Here is a 19,191-nt window from a genome sequence, read left to right as displayed (position 1 = left end):
TTCTTGCCTGGAGGATTCCATGGACAGAGGAGCCTGGCGCATTATAGTCTATGGGATCGCAAAGAATTGGACACAACTGAGTAACATGCACACCATAATGGCTTGATAAGATGCCCCTCATTCATCCCTGTCTGCTCCCCCCGCCCCAGGAGCAGTAGTTTGGCATCTATCGATGGACAAAAACGCCTTTGTGGAAGATGTGGGGTCCAGCACTATATTCCTAAGAACCTGGGAGGAGCCTTGCCCTCTCGTGCATTAGGTCTCAGCATACAGAACTCTGTCCTGGCTGTGGACCCCGTTGTGGCCCACACTATTACTGTAGTCCCTTTGGCTGTGGTCTGGGAGCTCTGTAAAGCAGTCTTAGACAATCATGCTTGGATAATAGAGACTTTGTGGAAGTCCACATTTCTAGCAGAAAAGTTCTAGTACACTTTTGGAGCAAAGCATACGTGTTTAGATGCATTGGAGAGAACAATTAGTAAAGACCAGAGAAGGTGACTGCTTTTTCAGATGTGAAAACACTAATACAACAATTTAAGGAAGCGCAGTACCACCAAAGGGTCTCAGTCATCTTCCAGTTCAGTTCAGTTCAGTCGCTCAGTCGTGTCCGACTTCTTGCAACCCCACAAATCGCAGCCCGCCAGGCCTCCCTGTCCATCACCAACTCCTGGAGTTCACCCAGACTCACGTCCATTGAGTCAGTGATGCCATCCAGCTATCTCATCCTCTGTCGTCCCCTTCTCCTCCTGCCCCCAATCCCTCCCAGCATCAAAGTCTTTTCCAATGAGTCAACTTTTTGCATGAGGTGGCCAAAGTACTGGAGCTTCAGCTTTAGCATCATTCCTTCCAAAGAAATTCCAGGGCTGATCTCCTTCAGAATGGACTGGTTGGATCTCCTTGCAGTCCAAGGGACTCTAAGAGTCTTCTCCAACACCACAGTTCAAAAGCATCAATTCTTTGGCCTCAGCCTTCTTCACAGTCCAACTCTCACATCCATACATGTCTACTGGAAAAACCATAGCCTTGACTAGACGGACCTTAGTCGGCAAAGTAATGTCTCTGCTTTTGAATATGCTCTCTAGGTTGGTCATAACTTTTCTTCTAAGGAGTAAGCGTCTTTTAATTTCATGGCTGCAGTCACCATCTGCAGTGATTTTGGAGCTCCCAAAAATAAAGTCTGACACTATTTCCACTGTTTCCCCATCTATTTCCCATGAAGTGATGGGACCGGATGCCATGATCTTCGTTTTCTGAATGTTGAGCTTTAAGCCAACTTTTTCACTCTCCTCTTTCACTTTCATCAAGAGGCTCTTTAGTTCTTCCTCACTTTCTGCCATAAGGGTGGTGTCATCTGCATATCTGAGGTTATTGATATTTCTCCTGGCAATCTTAATTCCAGCTTGTGCTTCTTCCAGTCTAGTGTTTCTCATGATGTACTCTGCACATGGAAATCTGCCATTTACTCAGTAAAGACTTCAGAATAGCTGTTCCAAGGAAGCTATGCACTACCGGAAAATAGAAAAAAACAATTTGATTAAATCAAGAAACAATACATGAACAAAATGAGAAGTTTAACAAAGACATTGAAATCATTAAAAAGAAAAAATTCTCAGTCTGAAAAATGAATGAAACGAAGATTGCAATACAGAGCATCAGCAGCAGAATGGATCAAGCAAGGAAAAGAACTTGTGAGTTAGAAGACAGGGAGCTTTATATTATCTGGCCAGAACAAAGGAAGAAGAGTGAAGAAAGCCTGCATGATCTGTGGGACACCATCAGAAGAAACAATTTGTGACTTATTGGAGCTTCAGAAGGAGAACATAACAAGCAGTGGGCAGAAAGTTACATAAAAAAAATAATTGCTGAAAATTTACCACATCTGGGGAGAAATTTGGATATCTACGTCAATGAGGCTTGTAGCATACCAAAAACCTCTGAAAAAGGAAAGGGAAGGAAAAAAGAAACTGCCAACCAAAAATACTCTGTCCAGCAAAGTTACCCTTCAGAAATGACGGAGTGAGAAAGACTTTTCCATATGGAAAAAAGGCAGAGTGAGCCCCTTACCACTAGACCTGCCTTAGAAGAACTGCTGAAAGGAGTGCTTGCAGCTGAATTGAATGGACACTGCTTAGTAACATGAAAATGTAGAACACACTGGAAAAGGTAATTACATAGTAAAATTCAGAATGCTCTAATGGTGTAACGTAGTGGTATATTTATTATATGGTATGTATCGAAAAGCATTTCTAAAAGGGAAATTTAGATTGATAGATGCCTACACCAAGTAAAAAGAAAAATCTCAAACAACCTACCTTTGCACCTTAAGAAACTAGAAAAAAGAATAACAATCTAAGCCCAAAGTTAGCAGAAGGAAATAAAGATCAGAGCAGATAAATGAAATGGATACGTGAAGAAGAGAGAAAAGGTAAAACTGAGAGATTTTAGAAAGATAAATGAAATTGACAAACTTTTAGTTTGACTAACTAATAAAAACAAGCCTCAAAACCAGAAACGAAAAGGAGACGTTGCACTTGATACAGAAATACAATGGATCATAAGAGCCTGCTGCTGCTGCTGCTGCTGCTGCTAAGTCGCTTCAGTCGTGTCCAACTCTGCGCGACCCCATAGACGGCAGCCCACCAGGCTCCCCCGTCCCTGGGATTCTCCAGGCAAGAACACTGGAGTGGGTTGCCATTTCCTTCTCCAATGCATGAAAGTGAAAAGTGAAAGGGAAGTTGCTCAGTCGTGTCCGACTCCTAGCGACCCCATGGACTGTAGCCCACCAGGCTCCTCTGTCCATGGGATTTGTCAGGCAAGAGTATTGGAGTGGGTTGCCATTGCCTTCTCCCATAAGAGCCTACTATAAATAATTATAGGCTAAGAAATTGGATAATCCTAGGAATATACAGTCTACTAAGACTAAATCATGAAGACATTAAAAAAAACAGATTAATAATGTAAAGAGAGATTCAGTTAATAATCAAAAACATCCCAACAAAGAAAAGCACAGGATCAAATCAGTTTCTCTGGTGAATTCTACTAAATGATTTTTTTTTAAATCTACAGATTCAGTGCAATAGAATTCCAATGTAATTTTTCACAGAAATAGGAAAAAAAAAATTCCTAAAATTTTATGGAACCACAGAGACCTCAAATAGCTAGAGGAATTTTGAGAAAGAAGAACAAAGTTGAAGGTATCACACTTTCTGATTTCAAAATGGTTACAAAAATAAAGTAACCAAAATCTTATGCATGGTATTCAAAAGAGTATGATACTGGCATAAAACTAGACACACAGACCAATGGAACAGAATCAAGAAGCCAAAAGTAAACTCCTGCAAATATGGTCAACTAATATTAGACAAGAGAGTCAGAAGTACTCACTGGGTAAATGGTAGTCTCTTCAATAAATAGTGCTGGGAAAAATGGATCATCACATCCGGAAAAATGAAAGTGGATCCTTATCTCTCACCACTCACAAAAATTAACTGGAAATGAATTAAAGACTTAACTGTAGGTCTGAAAGTGTAAAAGTCCTAGAAGAAAACATAGAGAAAAAGCTCCATGACGTGGGCCTTGGCAGTAATGTTTTTGTATATGATACCAAAGCACATTCAACAAAAGCCAAAATCAACAAGTGGGAATATCTTAAACTGAAAAGCTTCTTCACTACAAAAGAAACAGTCAGCAAAGTAAAAAGGCAGCCTGTGGATTGGAGGAAAATATCAGATAGCATATATCTGGTAGGGCTTCCCTGGTAGCTCAGCTGATAGAGAATCTCTGCAATGCAGGAGACCCCAGTTCTCTTCCTGGGTGGAGAAGATCCCCTAGAGAAGGGATAGGCTACCCACTCCAGTATTCTTGGGCTTCCCTGGTGGCTCAGGTGGTAAAGAATCCGCCTGCAATGCGGGAGACCTGGGTTTGACCTCCAGGTTGGGAAGATCCCCTGAAGAAGGGAACAGCTACCCACTCAGTATTCAGGCCTGGAGAATTCCATGGACTGTATAGTCTGTGGGGTCGCAAAGAGTCAGACACGACTGAGCGACTTTCACTTTCAACACTTTCAATATATCAGGTGGGGATTAATATTCAAAATATATAAGGAACTCATAGAACTCAGTGGAAAAAATACAAATGATCTGGTTAAAAAATGAGCAGAGTTTTCCAAAGAAGATGTACAGATGACCAACAAATGTATGAAAAGGTGCTCAGCATCACTAATAGGAAGGAAAATGCAAATCAAAACCTCAGTGAGATACCACCTCACACCTGCAAGAATGACTGCCATCTAAAACAGATGACAGACATTTCTCCAAAGAAGACATACGGATGGCTAACAAACACATGAAAAAACGCTCAACATCACTCATTATCAGAGAAATGCAAATCAGCACCACAATGAGGTACCATGTCACGCCAGTCAGAATGGCTGCTATCAAAAAGTCTACAAACAATAAATGCTGGAGAGGGTGTAGAGAAAAGGGAACCCTCTTACACTGTTGATGGGAATGCAAACTAGTACAGCCACTGTGGAGAGCAGTGTGGAGATTCCTTAAAAAACTGGAAACAGAACTGCCATATGACCCAGCAATCCCACTGCTGGGCATACACACCAAGGAAACCAGAATTGAAAGAGACACGTGTACCCCAATGTTCATCGCAGCACTGTTTATAATAGCCAGGACATGGAAGCACCTTAGATGTCCATCAGCAGATGAATGGATAAGAAAGCTGTGGTACATATACACAATGGAATATTAGTCGGCTATAAAAAGAATGCTTTTGAGTCAGTTCTAATGAGGTGGATGAAACTGGAGCCTATTATACAGAGTGAAGTAAGTCAGAAAGAAAAACACCAATACAGTATATTAATGCATATATATGGAATTTAGAAACATGGTAATGATGACCCTATATGTGAGACAGCAAAGGAGACACATGTAAAGAACAATCTTTTGGGCTCTGTGGGAGAGGGCGAGGTGGGATTATTTGAGAGAATAGCATTGAAACATGTATATTATCATGTGTGAAATAGATCGCCAGTCCAAGTTCAATGCATGAGACAGGGTGCTCAGGGCTGGTGCACTGGGCTGACCCTGAGGGATGGGATGGGGAGGGAGGTGGGAGGGGGGTTCAGGATGGGGAACACATGTACACCCGTGGCTGATTCAGGTCAATGTATGGCAAAAACCACCACAATATTGTAAAGTAATTAGCCTCCAATTAAAAAAATAAAATAAAATAAAACCCAGATGACAAGTAACAAGTGTTGATAAGGATGTAGAGGAAACAGAATCCTTGTGCACTGTTGCTGGGAATGTAAATTGGTGCGGCTACTGAGGAAAACAATATGTGAGTGTTCCTCTAAAAATTAAAAAACAGTGCCACCAGATGATACAGTAATCCACAGGATATATATCAAAACAGGATCTTAAAGAGATGTCTGCACTTCCTGGTTTGTTGCAGCATTACTAACAATAATACGATTATTCACAATAATAACAGTCTTAGTGTCTGTGCATGGATGGATAAAGATGAGCATATATTTGTAATATATACGATGGAATGTTGTTCAGCCATGAGAAGGAAGGAAATTTTGCCCTTTGGGACAATGTGGATGGACCTTGAGGACATTATGCAAAGTGAGATCAGTCAGACAGAGATAAAGGCTGGATGACCTCATTTACGTGTGGAATCCAAAACTGAACTCATGGCAGCAGTCGACTGGTGGTTGCCAAGACCTGGGGGCTGGGGAGATGGGGAAATGCTGCTCAAAGGCTCAAACGTCCAGTTATAAGATGAACAAGTGCTGTGGATCTAAGGCACAGGGTGGTGGCTGTAGCTAACCGTACCTGTATTACATGTTGGAAAGTTGCTAAAAGAGTTCATCTTAAGTCTTCTCACTGCAATAAATAAATGGCAGTTATGTTACTGCCTGTAGAATTACATTCAAACTCATCATTTTGTGATATTCAAGGCCCTCTTATAAATTCAGTTATATTTCCAACTGCTCCAGTGGAATTCTTTCATCTAGCAAGGCTGAATTATTCGTTGCTCAGATAGATACCATATATATATATATATATATATATATATATATATGTATACACACACACACACACACACACACACACACACACATACCTATATGTGCATGTGTGCTTAAGTTGCTTCAGTCATGTCCAACTCTTTGTGACACTTTAGACTGTAGCTCACCAGGCTCCTCTCTCCATGGGATTCTACAGGCAAGAATACTGGAGTTGCCACGCCCTCCTCCAGGGGATCTTCCCGACCTAGGGGATCGATCCCGCATCTCTTATGTCTCCTGCGTTGGCAGGTGGGTTCTTTACCACTAGCACCACCTGGGAAGCCCCATATACCCATATATACACATATATATGTATGTGTGTGTGTATATATTGTCTACAGCAGTTGAGTCTTAAACAACGTGGGTTTGAACTGCGCAAGTCTATTTAATGTGGGTTGTTTTCAATAGTAGATACTATACTGCCACATGACCCACAGTTGTTTGAACCTTAGCTGCAGAAGACTGACTGTAAGTTATACTCAGATTTTCAACTACCTGGAGGGTTGTTATCCCTCACCTCACTATTGTTCAAGGGTCAACTAGAAGGAGAGAGAGAGAGTAGTTTAGGTGACTTTTTTGCTTTTTATTTGCATATATTTGGAAGCAACTTGGTTAAACATGGAACCTGGCATCTGCCTGAGCTCAGATCTCTCTTTACAGCTTTCTGGCTGTATGCCCTTGGGCAGACTGCTCTGCAGTTCTCTAAACCTCACCTTCCGCAACTCTAATACCTTATTGTCTATATTAGCCTGCCGCCACAGGGACAAAAATTTTTTAATTCCTATAAAATCTCCAGTTCCTCGCAGATAGTAACACACAGAGGAAGTACCCCTCTCTTTTTTTCTATATGCAAATGTATTATAAACTCTTGGTATGTCTATAAATACAAATAATCTTTATAATTTTTAATGCTACCCAGAAGCAAATGTGGTTTGAAGAAATTAATGTTATACGAATAGTCAACAGTCTTCTTAACTTTCTGTTTTTATTAGGAAATGGGGAAGAATCCAGCATGTGCAGAGTTATCCTGTGTGCTGGAAGTTGTCTTGAGCTTTTATTTATAAACACCTTTTTATTTTATAAACCAAATGAGCGGAAGGCATTAGCCTCATATTGCTGATGAGGAGATAGTGTCCCAGAGAGGTTGAGTGATGGACCTAAGATTACACAGTGAATGTGTGTGTGCATGCCAGGTCACTTCAGTCGTGTCTGACTCTTTGTGACTGTGGCCTGCTAGGCTCCTCTGTCCATGGGATTTTCCAGGCACGAATACTGGAGTGGGTAGTCATTTCCTCCTTAAGGGGATTTTTCTGACCCAGGGATCAAACCCATGTCTCCTGCAGCTCCTGCATTGCAGGCAGATTCTTTATCGCTGAGCCAGAGGGGAATCACCTCGAATAAATGGTAGGATTTACTGTCTACCACAATGTGCTTCTTCTTACACCAAATGACATCAATAATTTCTGTAGGTATGGTGATTAGAAATTCGGACTGAGAGTCTAATAAAGGATTTTTGTCCCAGTAAAATGCTGCAATCTCCAGGCTATGTTCCATTTTGGAATATTTGACATTAGCCCTATTTCACAGGATTCTGGAATAGGGCAGTAGAGCTTTATTGACGAATGTCAGTCTCACCAAATAGCTGAAATTGCGAAAGTGTGTCCTGTTCAGTGCTAAAGACTACGATGTCAAAGACCTGTGGGAAGAGGAACAATTGTTTTATCAGTTCTCTCCATTCTTCAGTTTTCCTTAACCCTCTGTCTGCCTTCAGGAATGCCAGAATTACCTAGAAAATTCTAGCCCAGTTTTGAAATACACTGCCTTGAGGTTTATCAGTTTGCCTTGAGGTTTTTGTTTTGTTTTTGCCATTGCCTGATTTTGTTTTTACCACAAACCAGTCTCATTTGTAGAATCAGAATCCATTGGCGGTTAGTCAGATGTAGACACTATGTCTGTTTAACATTCAACAGTATTTTCAACAGTATTATCCCTGTGAAGTTATCTTATTCAGTCAGAAACATGACTTCATTCCAAATTCCTCAAGTAGCCTTCCAGCAACTAAGGACATTATACATAATTTATATCATTCTCCCAAAGTCCCAAGTCCCATCTAACCAGTTTGTCTGGATAGACTTCATCCTGGTGGGTTTTTTGGTTGTTGTTTTTTACTTTTAAGACAATTATGCTTTTTGTGTGTGTATTCAGCTGTCTGTTTAGGAAAGCTGGTATTTTTCAGGAAACTTGGTATTGAAAAATTCCAATATTCTCTATTTTCTATCTTTGTGAATCTTACAGGCCATGTTCTTGTTCTTTTGGGAGAGTGAGGTTTGGTTCTGGTTTTACTTTTATTTGGTTTTTGCTTATTAAGGAGCAGAGTAAGTGAAACCTAACAATCTGTTATTCCTCAGTCTTAACCCTTTTCTCTGAGAGCAGATGAGACTTTATGGACATTTTTTGTGTCTTTTATAAATCTCCTAGGTCTTAGCAAGAGGTCTTGCAGGGAAAGTTTGATCTTGCCGACACAGACAGCTGTGAATACACACACGAGAAAGATGTAAGTCTGAGCACTGGTTGGCTTGCCTTTATCAGTATTTAGAGTGCTCTTACCAAGGGTGGAGGACTCCTAGATGGCACCATGGTAAAGAATCTGTCTGCCCGTGCAGGAAATGTGGGTTCGATCCTTGAGTCAGGAAGATCCTCTGGAATAGGCACTAGCAAGCTTCTCCAGTGTTCTTGCCTGGGAAGTGCTATGGACAGAGGAGCCTGGTGGGCTACAGTCCACGGGGTCACAAAGAGTCAGACACGACTGAGCACACAAGCATTCTACCAAGCATTCTGCCAAAACTTCTTTGCTGAGCTAGATTGTTCTCTTGGTTTATTTCTACTACTTCTATTGCTCTTAAAACAAGCACGATAATAATTATAATGACCCGATGATTTATCTCTAGTGAGATTCATAGCACATTTTTTTTTTTTTAAGGAAGAGAAATAGAAGGAAAGAGAAAATACCAATCTACCTTTTTGCCCTAGTCATTGTATTCCAGAAATGGGACGAAGTGGATCGTTTGGTCAGGTTTCAGTTTCATATGAACGTCCTCTTTTGTCCCTTCTCTTTCCTCTGATGAAAGGTGCTTGCTTTCACACGTAGAGATGGGAGAGCCAAATGGTGTGTGTGGCAGAAGGATGTTTGAGGAGGAATCTGGAGTGTGTGGGTGGTGTTTCTGTCAGGACAGCCTCTTCTAGATGGTTCCATTGACTCCATAAAATGTGTATGCCTGGAAGGAACAGGCAGAGGTAATAAAGACTGGTCTCAGATTCCAAGTGATCTTGGTACAGTCATGTATCATGGTAGTTAGATTTAAAAAGACTATTTTGGACTTGTGTGTGTGTGTGCGCATAAGCACTAACGCTTTAGAGGGGCAATGATGCAGGAAGTGGGCGTGTTCCTATGGCAGGTGGTGACGGAATTCAATCAACTGCGGTCACAGCCCTGTGCCAAGGGTGCAGATGTTTGAGTGCTGGGCTGGTGAAGTACGAATTTGGCCACATAATATGGGATTAAATTTCTTCTTAATTACCTTAAGAAAGAAACACATTTTAAATGAGCTAACTTCAGTCCTAACACTTCACTCTCCCTGTAACTTTTGCCACAAACGCTCTGCTCACACATATTTTACGCCACTTCTGATGGGACTCTTATTTATAATAATGATAATAACTACTCTTTATTGAACACTTGTTTTCTGTCAGCCACTATCCTAAGTTCTATATGTATTAGTTCATTTAATCTGGGGATGGGAGCTACTTTTATCACGCTTTTATAGATAAGGCGATTGAGGTTAACGAACCTCCTCAAGTTCACACAACTAGCAGAGATTGGAACCTGGAAGTCTGACTACACTGGTTGTACATTTAGTTTTGTTGTTTGTTTACTTAAAATTTTTTTTCTTTCTTTTTTATGCCATGTTATCTCCATGTTTCTGTAATTGGGGCATATGTTCTATAGACTAAGGCCCCAGATAAAGACAGCTGTGGCTGAAATTATGACCTCTTAGAAGTTGTTGCCTGTTTTTCAGTGCTTTAATGAAAGACTATTTTTAGTCTTTATTTTAACTTGTGGTTAGAGTTCACCGGTGTATTTTTTCCAAATGCTCAATTATTCAGTAGGTCTCCTTTTCCCACCTGCCAAGATCTTTATTTTTGAGGTTTTTGTCTTCTGCCATGTCTTGTCCATATTCTGCTTTACCAACTTGAGTACAGAGGACTTCTTTCTTTCAATAAATTGAAAACAGTAAATACTGCTTTTTAAAACCTATTACTCTTAATGTAATTACTCAACTTTTGCCTTTTGACTCACTGATAAGACAGGTACAGTCAGTTACACCAAATGTGTAACTTACACATATGTAACTTACACACTTAATCAAAAAAGAAAGAATAACAATTTAAGTAGTGTGGGCAGTTGCATCTTCCCTGGAGCATGTGCCCTGGATTCATGGGCATGAATCCTGTTATCCTTTTAATCGCTTGTTTTTAAATTTTTTTTAAGTGTGTATCTTTGTTTTTTTAATTGAAGTGTTTCTTTTGTACTGGCGTGTAGCTGATTCACAAGCTGTGGTAGTTTCAGGTGGACAGCAAAGGGACTCAGCCATTCATATATACGTGTGTCCCTTCTCCCCCAGACTCCCCTCCCGTCCAGGCTGCCACATCGCACTGAGCAAAGTTCCCTGTGCTCTACGTGGAGCCTTGTTGGCCATCCGTTTTATTTTATTTTATTTTATTTTTTGGCCATCCGTTTTAAATACAGCAGTGTTAGTTACTGTGAGCCACTCACTGAGTGTTTTTCACTCTGCTGGGTACAAGCCAACAACGTGAAAAAAAAAAAAAGTAAGCAGTTCCAAGGCGGAAAGAAAACTGGCTGTGCCCTGCTTACTGAAAGAGAATGTGCTGTGCTCTCATGGGGGCTCAGGGCAGTTTCAACCAATGTGCCATTTCTGTCTCAGGTGTTCATGTTGGAAATAAGTCTCTCGTAAGCTGTGACTTCTCTGTATTGAATGCCTGCAAGATGCCAGGCACTATGTTGGTACTAAAAAGATGAAAATTTAGTTTTGCCCTTCAAATAATTCACAGCTTGACAGTTCACAGACAGGGAAGCGCAACTGTAGGTAATAGGGAGGAAGAGAAGAGTATCACAGAAAGTAAATGGGCAGATGTTTATAATTGCTATATAAGACAAAATAGTTTGGGTATGATGTTAATTTTTAAAAAAAGGAATCAGTAAGTTTTTCTGAACGTTGTTGCATGTATGGAAATTACTTGCTAAGTCCTCTAGGGGTTAAAAGAACTATATGCAAGAATTTCCGGCCTAAAAACTCTCTCATACCTCTGTGTAGTTCTCACGTATGCTAAATCTTGACAGTGTTCACTTGACCTCATGCCATTTTTATTGTCCTTACATCACACCTGTTCCCTTTCAGGTTTCTATATATGCTGTCCCAGAAAAGATTGGTCAAGTTCACCATGCCTTGGAAACAACTGTGAAGCTTCTTGACTTTTATCAAAACTACTTTGAAATTCAATACCCGCTAAAGAAATTGGGTAAGAATCAGAGTGCCTCCAGTTTCATTAGCAATAATAACCTAGATTTGGGTTGCAAATTTTTTCAGAAAGAACTTTTGCCAAAGTTATTTCAAAGGGAAACCAAGAAACTCTGTGAATTGTTTGCTTTAAGAATTGTTTGTATTTGTTAAGATTATTTAGATTCCATAGATACATCTGAATGTGTAGCTTAAAGCATTTAGAAATTTATGGGACTATTTCAGAGGTGCTGTGTAAGTAGGGATTTGCTTAGGGCTTAACCTGGAGTTGGACTAATTCCAATTTCCTGAGAAATTCCTAATTCAAATAATAATAGGAGTAATGAGAGCTCAGGAAAGCAAGAGTACTTCAGTGTCATTCAACCGGGTGCTGATTTTAGCTGGAAGAGGGTTGGCCCTGCCTTCTGTCCTCCTTGTTCTGGAAAGTTCTTCACTGTGAAGGAGTTAGATCTCCCTTCTCTTGCTAAGGGACAGAGCAACAGTGACTCTGTAGAGGGTTGATCCGATCTTCTCAGCTGACAGGTAGGTAAGGAGCATATGAGCTAGAATGTTTCCTTTCCCTAGGAGTATGTAAAGTGAGCTTACCGATACAGTGACCTTGCTGATAGACCAGTGGGTAAAATACTTGGGTTTAACTAGGGAGTGCCTTAGATGGAGGAGAGTTGACCACTCCTTTCCTGTTATATCCAGACTTGGTGGCTATTCCTGACTTTGAAGCAGGAGCAATGGAAAACTGGGGTTTGCTCACCTTCCGAGAAGAGACACTTCTGTATGATGGTAATACTTCTTCAGTAGCGGATAGGAAGCTGGTTACTAAAATCATCGCTCACGAGCTGGCCCATCAGGTATCGGCAACCAAGGCTGTTCTGTCTCACATCTCTGGTCTGTTTCATGTCCTGGAGTTTTAGATGCTAATAATAACTCAGCTTTATATTAGAGTATTGCCTTCTTTCGTAATACAATGGAGCTTTTTTTTTTAACACAAACTTAAAATTTTTGGATGAAGATGTTATCTAACGGTTGTTCTATGATTTTACAGTTTATCAAGCATTTTGACTTCCTTTCTCTCTCTTACATTGTATAACTTGGTGGGGAAGAAAGTTTTCCCTGAGCTGCACGCCTCTTCTGCTGGGACTGTAGTAGTCAGGGCTAGGTTTACCGTTTTTTCTCCTGCTAAAAACTGGGTTCTTAATTTGGGAGTGGGAGGGTACTCTGGATGATGTAGAGAAAAGGAAGGAAAATTTTATGGGTGCGTGACCCTCACTCTTTCTTCCCCGGTACCTGGTCCCTCTCGTGCCCTCAATGCAGTGCTCATCAGGGTGGGGTGGACTGGGGTCGGACGGTGGGAGGAGGTGGGCGAGAGTGGGGCTTGCTCTGGCCAGTTGGCCGCCTACCTCAGCCACAGCCCCAGCGCGCCGGGCCTCGTGAGGACTTCGCGACAGGCTGGCTTATGAAGCGTGTGCGTATTTGTTCTTACAGTTACACACGTATTCAAACTGTTTTTTAGGGGATCTGCTCCAGGTCTGTTACTCCTGAGGCCGGCCATCACCACAGCAGGAGTGTTTCCTTTGTACTTCTTTATGACTTAGAAGTCATCTTCTTCTGAAAGAGGTTTTTAAGATATTAACCTTTGAAAATATGCTTTTGTGATTCTCCATAGAGCTTTGTTTCAGTACCTAGTAATCTTGTCATTTTGCTGATGGTTTGAGCCGAGCCCTTGGCCACAGTGCCTGAACTGCACGCTTTTTATTGGCCACGCTTCATTTCAGGGATTTTTGAGATGAACTTTTTTAGGGGTGTCTCATCTTCTTTTTCCTTCTTATTACTTCATGGAAAAAAGCCATTTAAAAGTCTTTCTGATTTTATTTATTTGTATGCATGCCAAATTTCTTAGGGAATGTTGTTTGAATTCTGTTTTGAATCATGTAAATACTCAGTGTGGTAACTGAGGAGAAACATGCAGCCCAGGCTCTCTGACTATAGGAACATCCCTCATACAGACGTTCGTTTTTGGGTTGTCATGATGATTGTAGACATGATGGAAAATAATATTACTAACTTGATACTAGAAAGTAGAGGAATTTATCTAGGAAATGTTTTAATGAGGTGACTAAAAACAGTTTTTGTCTACCTACTATACAGCATGTATGTTAAACTGATAAATAAGCCAGTTGTCTTTGTTTGTTTTATGTAAGGTAAAATGTTAAATTTATAATTTTACTTTAAAAGTGAATTTACTCAATGTATACAGTTTTACTTTTAAAGTAAATTTATATTACAAATACAATTTATTTGTAAGACTTAAAGTTGAATATAGTTTGCTTTAACTGCAATAAGTATACTTTTAAGTAGTGGTAATCTGGTCATAGGCGATTAATCTGGCAATTCGATTATTAGAAAAGTCTTGAGAATGTGAAGTTGGTTAGCTGTTTGTTCTTTCCCCGCAGTGGTTTGGTAACCTGGTGACAATGCAGTGGTGGAATGATCTGTGGCTAAATGAAGGCTTTGCTACATTCATGGAGTATTTCTCTTTGGAAAAAATATTCGGAGAGCTCTCCAGTGTAAGTACACTGTTTGTTAGGCCTCCTGTGAATGCCAGGAAGAAAAATAGTCCAATCATACTGGACATGTATTTTCCATGCATTTGGAGCAATGAAAATATTTCTAGAAAAATACAATAAAACTGACTTGTTACTGATCTCTATACCTCTTGAGATTTGACAGTGCAAATTGTGCTTTTAGTTACTGATGGATTTCAGAAAGCAGAAATAATGTGAAATTATTTTATACTTTGTTATTAAGATGAACATTTTAAATTGCTTTGCTAAATTCTGTGTTTAATAGATGTGGCCCTTCTGCTGTAAGGAATTTAGATAGAGTTGAAAAGCATTTTTTTTTATTTGCAAAACAAAACTTTTTATACTCCTTATAGAGAAGAAATTAAGACATTTTGTGGCAATGCTATTATCACTGTGATCATTCTTACAACAGTGATACACAGTGAGACAAATAATTTGCTCTTTTTAGGTCCAAACCATATTTTGTGCCCGTTTCAAAGCCGTGGAACCCCATTCTGTTACAGAGAGCATGATGATGTTGTTACTGTGTTCTTAGACTCTCCGGAGATGTTTCTTCTCCTTAGAGAGATTTGGACATACTAGGGGGACATATGGGGGGAGGGCATGGCAACCCACTCCAGAATTCTTGCCTGGAGAATCCCCGTGGACAGAGGAGCCTGGTGGGCTACAATCCATGGGGTTGCAATGAGTCAGACACGACTGAGCGACTAAGCACGCAGCAGAGGTCATACATGACAGATATTGCGGAATAATTCAAGCAGTAAATGGAAAAGTATAAGAATCCGTTTCCACTGTAGAATTCTGTGACTTTCTATTAAGCTTCTTGACTGTATGATCCAAAAGTGCTTCAAAAGATGAGTACTCTCAGAGCTTTCAGTTTGAAATTTTTGTGTAGGGCCTATTCAAAGATTTCAAATGGTAAAATGAACTCAGTTTAAGCTAGAATATTAATAAGCAAAGTAATGTAAATCTGGGTATAGGTCTTAATTAAACAAAGAGATATACAGTTTCACCACTTGGTGGTGCCCAGAATGTTTAAAAGCTTTTCGTATATATTCTGGAGGAACTGGTATGTTGATCTCTCAGACTCCTTTCTGTTTAAGACTTATATTTTACTTAAGAATAGCCTCAGTCAAGGGAAATGTATATTATCTCAATAGAAAAGCTGGATTATGTATGAGAAATCAACTTAAGGAGCAGTTCCTTTTTTTTTTAATTTAAGATTTTATTTTACAAATATTCACTAGCCATTTCTAAATAATCATTTGAACATCTGGATTTAGCATATGGTCGCTTTAGTAATAAACTCTTAATTTATCCTTGTGTTGTTGTTTAGGGAACACTGATTTTTGTGGAAGTTGTAATTTTATTTTCAAATTTAAGGAATATGCATAAATGTCACATTATTCCTATATCTTCAACAGATTATTTCTAAAGTTTAGTGAAGCTAGTTGATTTTTTTATAATGACCTTAAACAGTAATTAGTCTAATTCCTATCAATAATTACTAAACTTGCCTCTGTCCTTAATATTGTTCACAGTTTCTTTATTCTGTTTCATTTTTTGTAGTATGAAGATTTCTTAGATGCTCGATTTAAAACAATGAGAAAAGATGCGTTGAATTCATCCCATCCAATATCATCATCATCTGTTCAGTCTTCAGAACAGATTGAGGAAATGTTTGATTCTCTTTCCTACTTTAAGGTATTGCCATGCACAAAAAGTACCTGGAGTGGGTCACAAATTAATTTCATATGTAAGCAAGCTGACTGATTTAGATTATTTTAAAGACTAGACAAGTATTATTTCAATTTTCCTGTTAATTTTTAAGATGTTTGCTTCTACTTAAATCTTGATCTTAACTTGATCTAGGTTTTTCTTTCTTTCTCTGTCTCTTAAGTTCTCTAACTAGTATTCTGGCTAGTTAACCAGATCTTATAGTAATAGATCTTTTAAAGTTGGATCAGTGTCCGGATCTACAGGTAGAATATGACCAGGGGAGGCTCTAAGCCTTTGGCTGTGTCATTCAGGACTAAAGTGTGTTCCAAAGTCAGAATTGCCAAAACAGGTAAACAAAAGGAGATTTTTACGAATCAAAGACTCTATTGTAGAATTAGAAACCTAGACTCCAGGTTTGGAAGTAAAGCAAAAACAGAAATTTAAAGTCCTGATTAGGATCACCTAAGTCAGAGAAGAGGGGAGGGGGGTATCACATTTGTGTAGGGAAGGAGGGCTGAATGTTATAGCTTACTTGCCTCCTTAGTCTGGCTACCAGATTAAGATCAATAAACTGAATTCCCATCCTGAACAGAGAAGAAGATATACAAAGCATATGGGTTATAGTTCATGTCATCAAGAAATGCAGAGTTTAGGTAGGGAGTACTTGTGAAGCAGTAAGAAAGAATGTGTGCTAAGGGAACGGTACAGAGTATTTTCCCCTGGGATCATGAAGAGAAATTTCTTGGAAGAACATGGAAACTAAATCATAGGAAAAACATATAGGTAAAGAGCAATGGGAACAATAGAATAGGGCTAGAATGGCTCGATGAGGTCTGCAAAAAAAGAGTCAGTAATACTAATGGGCAGGGAATTTTTGTTTAGGGGGTAAATGCTTGCAGTGGAAGCCACATGTAGGGTAGGGAAAGATGAGAAAGGTACGTCTGAGCTCAGCTGTAGAAGGTCCTGAATGCCATCAGGAATCTGGACTTTTTCTATAATCAGTGGGAAGCTTTAAAAGATTTTTAAATAGAGGAATGGCTTTGAGATTCAAGTGACTAGGAAAATTAACTTGCTTCAGTTTGCAAAATAGATTTAAATGGAGAGAGACCTAAAATCAGGAAATTGCTGCTGAAGTCAAAGCATGAAATGGTAAAAGTTTAAAATTAGGAGCGGTAGTGAGAGTGGAAGGAAACTGACAGGTGTGAAAAAACCCCTGGGCAGAGGGAAATGCTTATAGGACTTAGTGATAGGTCAAAGCAGGTGAAGAAGGAGGCAGAAGTGTTTTCCAGGTTCAAGCCTGACTGGCAGGGAGAATGGTAGGACTGTTATTAAATGAGGAAATCAGGAGTACAGTTAGCTATATGAAGTGTATTCCAATTAGAGCTACTGTTAGGGGTTGTGATTTTTAAAGCCCATACTGGAGCTACCAATAAAGAAAATTTTACAACTTGGCAGTTCTTTTCTTACACAGAACAGTTATTTCAGGATCTCTTGTTATAGAGCTCTTTCTTTGTCTGACCCCCACCCTCCAAACCTAGAATTCAGTGTCTTCTGAGCATGTTGCTTCCATAACATACATTATGCCTGTCAGTATGGTAAGTACTTATTTCAGAATTGGGAATCTGGCAAATGTCCCATCCGCAGAACTGAGAAAAATAGTTCACTGGATAATTTACACTGGATGATAGTTCACTGGATAATTGTGTATAAGAAGAAGTGTCAGTGTTTGACAGTAAGTCATGCATATGGCAGACATATTGTGTTTGATCTTCATAATCTTTAAGCCTAATTTTGATGAATGTTGCCTTGTGATAATTCAGTCATTTATCAAATTATACAAGTACCAACCACGTACCTGGTGTTTTCCTAGGTACTGAGAATAGATCAGGAAAGAAGGCGGACTATGTCGCTTGCACCATGGAGCTTCCATTTCAGGGGTTGGAGATAGGGACATACATAATACAAATGAATGAAAGATACTGTGTTTGGTGGTTAGTGTGAATATGAAAATGAAGCACAGTAAGGAAAATGAGAATGACAAGGGAAAGGCTGCTTTGTATAAGATGGCTAGGGAAGACCACTGATAAGGTGATATTTGAATAACATCTGGAGGATGTGGGGGAATGAGCCATGTGGACTTCTAGGGGGGAAATGTTCCAGGCAGAGGGTATAACCAGTGCACAGGGCTTGTGTGCAGACATCAGTTAGCGTAGTAGGCCTGAGACTGCTGTCCTTAGAAAGGCATTATTGTGAGGCTCGACCTTGGCTAATTTCTGGCAAACTGGATTTGGGGAGAGTTCTCACCATTCCCTGATAAGAATGACTCACTGTGCCATCCCTGTTTGTGCGAACAGTGTAGTTTAGGGTAAATATCTGCTTTCCTTCTGGGAGTCTGGAATTTTGGTCCTTGCTAGGCAGAAGATCGGAGAAGGTGATGGCACCCCGCTCCAGTACTCTTGCCTGGAAAACCCCATGGACGGAGGAGCCTGGTGGGCTGCAGTCCATGGGGTCGTGAAGAGTCGGACACAACTGAGCAACTTCAGTTTCACTTTTCACTTTCATACATTGGAGAAGGAAATGCCAACCCACTCCAGTGTTCTTGCCTGGTGAATCCTAGGGACAGGGGAACCTGGTGGGCTGCTGTCTGTGGGGTCGCACAGTCAGACACGACTGAAGCGACTTAGCAGCAGCAGCAGCAGCAGCAGAAAATACTTGCATGACTAGCCCCCAGTAAAAATCATGGGTACTGAGTCTCCAAGGAACTCCCCCAATAGCCAGGATTTCATACATGTTGTCACAACTGGTCACTTGGAGAATTAAACGCATCCTGCAGAGGACTTTTGGAAGCTTGTACTTGTTCACCCCATGAGACTTTTCCAGCTGATTTAGCTTCATGTCCTTTCACAGTAATATAAATCATGGTGGTGAATATGACTGTATACTCAGTCCTGGTCCTGTGAGTCCTTCTACCATATCTGGGACTTGTTTTGGGGACCCACACAACTTGAGATGAAGATTGGTTGGCGTGTTTAAGCACCAGCAAGGAGCCAGGGTGTCTGGAGAGGAATAAATGCAAGGGAAAGTAGCAGATGGAGTGAGAAGGATTATAAGGGGCCAGATCATTGTAGATCATCTTATTAGATTTGATAAGGACCTTGATTTTACACACAGTGGAATGAAAGCCATCTGAAGAGGGGAGTACCACAGT

General features: G+C 40.1%; 1 protein-coding gene across 2 annotated transcripts in view; it reads left to right on the top strand.

Moving 5' to 3' along the window:
• LNPEP (leucyl and cystinyl aminopeptidase) overlaps positions 1–19,191 on the top strand; it is a 106,277-nt gene that overhangs the window by 52,042 nt on the left and 35,044 nt on the right. For both annotated transcript variants that reach the window (XM_018050013.1, XM_018050012.1), the window contains exons 5-8: positions 11,566–11,686; positions 12,376–12,530; positions 14,133–14,246; positions 15,834–15,968. In XM_018050013.1, coding sequence (XP_017905502.1) covers positions 11,566–11,686; positions 12,376–12,530; positions 14,133–14,246; positions 15,834–15,968 — 525 coding nt within the window. The remainder of the gene's footprint in view (positions 1–11,565; positions 11,687–12,375; positions 12,531–14,132; positions 14,247–15,833; positions 15,969–19,191) is intronic.

This window comes from Capra hircus, chromosome 7 (assembly GCF_001704415.2).
Source record: "Capra hircus breed San Clemente chromosome 7, ASM170441v1, whole genome shotgun sequence".
In the NCBI taxonomy this organism is placed as follows: Eukaryota; Metazoa; Chordata; class Mammalia; order Artiodactyla; family Bovidae; genus Capra; species Capra hircus.
The sequence above is the reverse complement of the archived record's forward strand: the minus strand, read 5'-3'. Positions and strand labels throughout refer to the sequence as shown.